This window comes from Nicotiana tabacum, chromosome 20 (genome assembly GCF_000715075.1).
Source record: "Nicotiana tabacum cultivar K326 chromosome 20, ASM71507v2, whole genome shotgun sequence".
NCBI classification, from domain to species: Eukaryota; Viridiplantae; Streptophyta; class Magnoliopsida; order Solanales; family Solanaceae; genus Nicotiana; species Nicotiana tabacum.
Window position 1 is genome coordinate 7,262,130 of NC_134099.1, and position 6,472 is coordinate 7,268,601.

At 35.1% G+C, this 6,472-nt stretch overlaps 1 protein-coding gene across 1 annotated transcript; it reads right to left on the reverse strand.

Annotated features, from left to right (window-relative positions):
* Nucleotides 1-1,843: 1,843 nt before the first annotated feature.
* Nucleotides 1,844-6,231, reverse strand: LOC107788053 (uncharacterized). Its single transcript, XM_016609702.2, has 7 exons — nt 6,095-6,231; nt 4,332-4,394; nt 4,084-4,163; nt 3,122-3,230; nt 2,846-3,005; nt 2,490-2,653; nt 1,844-2,397 (listed from the first exon to the last, which is right to left on the reverse strand). The coding sequence occupies exons 1-7, from the start codon at nt 6,095-6,097 to the stop codon at nt 2,068-2,070; spliced, it is 909 nt and encodes a 302-aa protein (XP_016465188.1). The 5' UTR covers nt 6,098-6,231; the 3' UTR covers nt 1,844-2,067.
* Nucleotides 6,232-6,472: the final 241 nt, after the last annotated feature.

A 6,472-nucleotide genomic window follows, 5' to 3' on the forward strand; every position in this document is an offset into this window, starting at 1 on the left:
AGAATCTGTATTATTTGTATGTGTTTGAATATACTCTTTAAGCTCATCATTTAATAACGTTTCCACTGTTCTGTCACATATTGTAGTGAAGAAATATAGCTGTTTTTCTTATTCATGTGTTATCTTAAGGAAAGTAACTTTCTATTTTTATCCTTTACTGTTTCAGACTTGAGTAAAAGTATTCTTGAAAAATTGCTGGGGCCAGATAATTATTTATTAACTTGTTGGAAAAATTCTAGAGAAGTCATTGAAGAGAGTAAAATCTTTAGCTGAGATGATTGTTGGCCTACTTTGTCTATATGGTCGTAATCTTATAGCAGTAAAATGCATTTTTACTTTTCTTTTTTTTTTTTTTTTTTTTTACTGTGGGTGAAATGAATGATGAATCGTCCATATATAGATTATAGAGATGCACATGACAAGCCTACTCAGTCGGAGCACGTCATATCGGGCTTGCCTAGTGTGATTTATATTTTTTGTGACATTTACGAGCTATTGCACAGTGAGCAGATTACTCAGTGCGCACCTGAAAGGTAGCAATTACAGGTTTCCTTGAGTATTTTTCCAGAAAAATGTAACGGGACAAATTAATTAGTCACAAAGCGTTGTCACACCCGTGACATACTTAATTAGTGGAGGTGTATTATTATGGATTTAAGTTATATCAACTGATAGTATAACATTTAACACTAATGTCTAATGAAAACTAAAAAAAAAGGTCATGTTTCTGAAAAAGAACTCACGAGAGAAGAATGTGGTGGCTTCAAATTTACACATCCACAACTGAAAATTGGAAGGTTAAATATCAGAAGCACCAAATATAGATACGGTAACGCACTATGTGAAAGTTCTATACTAGCATGTATTTATATTTATCACATACTAATAGTAGACAAAAAGAGTGTACACATATAGGGAAGTGTAGTATGATAGATAATGATGAAGATAATAGTCTTGAGCTTATCTAGAAAGGAGGAAAAAAGAACACTTGCCCTTTCCTACTTTTCACTAGTGACACATAATAACAACATACCTAGTCTGGGATCAAGAATAGTGTATACGTAAATTTTACACTTATTTTATAAAGGTAGAAAAACTATTTTTAATAAACCTCGACTCAGGATCATTACTGTCACATGTGATCAATATTTTATTTAGCCAACCCTTAGAAACGATCAGGATATATTTTCTTGTACAAATTGGTAAACCTTTTGGAGAAAGTTTTTTTATGAAAAAAACGTGAAGTGACACCAAATGAGCATAGAGTGTTCGAAAATGGTTCTTAATCAAGGTTGCGTGGTGACTTGGAAGTGTCAGCTACGTGGCTTAGACTTTTTGGATAGGCCTTTAAATAAAATTTAGAAACTAGTATAGGTGAAATATACAATACAATTGTGCAGAAGTGGATTTTTTACAGAAGAAAGATCTCAAGAGATCCAAATAAGTACATAAAACGTATAGCAAAGATATTCACGCTTGTCTCCTAATTCTGAAACCGGTCCCTGATTTCACGACCTTCCCTGTCATATTTACTGATACTGAAGAAATGGAAATAAAGGAATTTTTTTTCTTCTTTTACTACTATCCAAATCATACTTTTCAGTCCTATAAATGTACATTTTTTCAATCAGTCAAAACACAAAATAACTTTACCTAAAAGCATTCTTGATACAAGGTCTAGTACTGTAGATAGAATTAACATAACTTTGTATAGTTCTTTAAAAATCAAGCAAAATATGATGCTTGGATCCCAAATCGATTCACTAAATTACAGAAATCAACTTTCAAGCATTTCGGGCAATCTCAGGATGCTGAAAGCTACAACAAGATTTACACCTCTAGCTTGCTGTGATGGATACAGATTCTCTTTTATTCAAATTGACAAATACAAGCACAGTTAGAAACAGAAGGAGAAACACTCGAAAATCAATAACTCTGTACACGTAACTCAGCTGCCTACCGGACGATTAACAAAGTAAAAACTAACTATAAGTAGAAGGCAACAAATTTTAAACTCAATTCTCGACCGGAGGCTAACCAAGGAGGAAAGCGCTGCGAAGCGTTCTATTAGATTCTCCTTTGTTTCTTAGATGAAGCAGCAGTTTCAGACCATGACGAGGGCTTAAAACCTCCAACCAGCAACTTTGATGCAGCAGAAGCGTTTATTTTTCTCCTCTTAGATTCTAGCTCTGACCGCTTAGAAGAACCCGACGATTCAGAAAAGATTGAACCAGAGTAAATAATGGCTCGTTTATCCCTTCTATTCCTATCAAACTTATGAGCAAATTTAACACTTGCAGCAGTTGCAGCATCCTCTGCAGATGGCGGTAATAACCTAATACCAAGTCCAATTTTCTTAGAAGCAGCCTCTTCTTCGGCAACTCTTTTCTTTTGAGTCTATACACATGCAAAAGAGGATGATAAGGACACAAGTTTAGGGTATAAAGGAATAGAGAAGTGCACAAAACCAACAATAAACAAAATCATACCCTAAGCTTGGCTCGAAGAGCCCTGTTCATGGCATAATCGTCTGAATGTCTACTATCAGACACTCGCTGAAGACGAACAAGTAAAGGCTCAGCTTCTTTCTTCTTCTTCAAGTCTTCCTCCTGGTGCTCTAGCCGATAAAAAGGATCCACTAGCTTACTTTTATCTGGAACGAAAAGCAGATCAGTTATCAAAAAACTCCTCTGCTCCTAATCACTATAGTGCATTACAATAAAGCACTGTACAGAATTGCAGAGACTTCTATTCACCCGTCAACGCAATAGCTTCTCTAAGTGACAATAGCAACATGAATTCATCATGAAGAAAATGCACTAAGCACTTCTTGTATAATGCTTACCTTCATCTACTGGAAGTACTAAGGTTTCAGCATCTTCAGCGTCATAATCTTCGATCTTCTTTCGAGCTCCACTTATAATTACATACTCACAGTTCTTTGGATCCGTTTGAATGACAATTTCATGCTTGCAGCATGCACTTTTCATACTAAAGCTCCATATCTAACACGAGTATAATTACAATTAGCAAACAGAAAACCAAGAGTCATTTGATTTAGCACAGTTGGCTACAAGTGAGGATTTTCAGTCTCATTTACTACATCATGACAAAATCATACCTTTGTGGAGTAATAGTTTCCTACTTGCTTTTTCTCAGCATTGAACCTCACACCCTTGGCAATCATCGACTCACATCCTCCACACCAGATATTGTATGGCATCTCGAACCTATAAAAAAAGATATTATTGGGTAGTGAGTGACGATGCTCATAACAGCAGAGCTAGAAAATAAAGAACGCATGAGAAAACTAATCAAGAAATAATGCATCAGCAAGACAAACAATTTATTTTTCCTTCTTTTTGAAAATGCATAGATTTCTACCTTTGTCATATCCAAATATTGAACTTAGTGAACTAACAATGTTTTCAAGCAGGATACATCAAAAAAATTGGGTTCTAAGTATGCATTTTGAATCGCCATGCTTGCCAATATCAATTTAGGTATGAAAGGACATCAAGCTTAAGTCACAATGTGTTAAATAATTCCTAATATTTAACTCAGTTAAGCAATAAAATCATGCTAATAAATTGTCCAGGTTTAGCAATTACAAGGCTAACGTAGCAAGTCCGACTGAGCCTCTCTTTTTTTTTTTTTTTTTTTTTTGTCGATTTAAATAAGTAATATGCAATCAAAGCTTGATGCTTCAAACTCGATCTTTCAAATTCCCAGGTGTGAATATGAATGCTTTTCTGAAAAATGAGTTCAATCTGTGAGATGTTCCCTAAAGTTGAAGTTGACAAGGAGGAAAACCTCAGTTTTTTATTTGGATAAAGTGAAGAAAAATTAAGATATCTGGAAGGTCCATTCGACACCAAGGCAATAGGTATCAGATGCAATGCGACGGTAAACATTACTTTAACTTCTTCTATCCAAAAACACACATGCAAATTTTCTCCTCATCCAGATTATCTCATGGCTAAACTGGCTCACAACATTAAGAACTAATTCTGCCATTATAGTGCGGCTTGGCATCAGCATCCCAAAGGACAAGTAAAATACAGAATTTTCATAGTTCAGTACCTTATAATTAAAATGCCCTGGTCTATCTTTCTTGCTCTCTCTCGGAGAGCATGTTGACCATTGAATTTGTTCAGTGAACCCTGGAAAGAAACCTGAATTAGTAACTAGAACTCTTTTCTGAATCCAACATTCCAACAGATACAGAGACTTTTGTCTGTAGCTATCTTCTCCTATTATAAGCCCTTCAAAGGAATTTATTCTATTTCTTCTTAAGTATCACCCAAGCAACAGTGTTTATATCTACTTACCTTCTTGGGAGACCATTCTGGAGGATAGTAAAAGTTGTCCGCCCTAGCAGCTGCAAGTGAAGACTGGAACAGAAAAACAAATGACATCTTAGCACCAACATTTAGAGAGTTAAAAGGAAAACTGACAAATGAAACTCAAGCTGAAAGTTTATTAGGAGATTAGGTGCAGGGTTGCACTGTAAATTATGTTACTGCACCTATGATAAAGCTAGTAAAAAATCAGCCTTTCAAACACTTATTTATCACACAACCGCTAATTATAGAGCATAAAGAAAAAAAAAAATACACAGAGCTTACTTGCTAATTATAGAGTATTTCACAATATTTAATTGGATGGAAACAAAATGAAAAGGTAAGAAAGGGCAAGTAAAGAGGAGAGATATGTCCGTCTCCCACACAGTTAAGGAAGACAGGAAGGCCAGAGACGCCCTCCATATTAGCTTTCCTCTACCTCTCAAAAATTCGACCCAAAAATAAAAAGAGTAAAACTTTCTCAGACCTCTTAAAATCTCACACACACACACACAAAAAAAAAAAAAAAGAAGAGGACAACAACAATAAAATAAATCTCTGGAGGGTAAACTGCCAGACAGATGCTTGCCCTTGCCCATGAACCAAACATATAATTAGGAGGGATCAAAAATTCAGCCTATGTCATAGGTTTTGACATATTCACAAAACATATAAGAGCTCATATTCATCTGTGAAGATATTATACTGAAAGACCCCTCTAAACCTCAACAACAACAAACCCAGCGTACACAAACCTTACCCCTACCTTGAGAAGGTAGAGGAATTGTTTCCTATAGACCCTCGGCCAAGGAAAGAAGAAAAAGAAGCAATAGCAAAAGACCCCTCTAAATCCCATTTCTTAGAATTAAATACTACCTTTTTTTTTGATGAAGTAGAATTAAATACTACCTCTTAAACTAAAAATAATTTGGAAGATGGAGACCATAATCAAATCAATCAATCGAACAACTAAACACACCTCAATCTCAAACTAGTTGCAGCGAGATATATGAATCCTCTATTAGACTCATTAAAAAACTGGATTCCCAAGGGCTCACTATAATTAGACATAACCATCCTCCTTTATCCAGGCTTACGACCTGCTTTGTGAAACTTACACAACCAGATAGAACCAGATCCAGGATCTGAACTTTATGGGTTCGAGTTCGGGATACTACCACAACCTAATTAATTTGGTAAATCCAAAATCAATTATTTCTACTTAATGAACTTTTTTACACATTCAGGGTCTGCGCCAGAAGCTGAACCCATCGGTTAAAATCTACATCCGCCATTGTAGCCAGAGCTGGATACCTTAATCAAATAACATCTCAATATTGTTTTCCAAAATGAAAATTGGTTCATCACAATTTTACACAATATATCAATAGCCAAATTGAACATAAACCCATCCCCACCATGACGATGTTGTGCTTAAATAGATATACAAAGAGACTTTTTGTAATTAAATTCTCAATATTTATTACTACATAGCCAAACTGGAATCCTAATCTTATAGTAACAGCTCAAAAAACTTTTTTTACGGGCACACCGTATAGTGTGTATTTTACAATATTTACACACAACTGTGAGCAACTCAAAGTCAAAACAATCAAGACCAAAATAATGAACACATAAAATTGAACACTAATATAAACCCTAGATGATGTACAAAAAATTAAATTAATGAATGAAAATTATAAATATGAAGAATAAATCGTAATTACCGAAAATTTGTAAGATCAACGTACCATATTTTGATCTTCAAAGCTTCGGTTATTTGATCGGTTTTTGGATCCTCAAAGGTTAAGGGAAATTCGCGTTTTGATTGCAGTTTGGGAATGTCTGATGCTTTTATGCATAAACAAAACGGTACCGTTAAGGGAATGGATTCAGGCGGCAAAAGCCCGTAGTCGGCAGTGCACTTTGATTGATGGGCCTGGACTAAATATAGTCCAGTTAAAAATTGGGCTTTGACAAAAATGTAAGAAGAATTAACCCAAATAGCCGTCTACCCAACCACTTAAATTAAAAATAGCCGGTGAAAATATATTATATGCATAATTTTTGTATTATATGTGTATAATCTATGTATATGCAGGGGCGGTTCAACGGTATTCGGGGCCTAA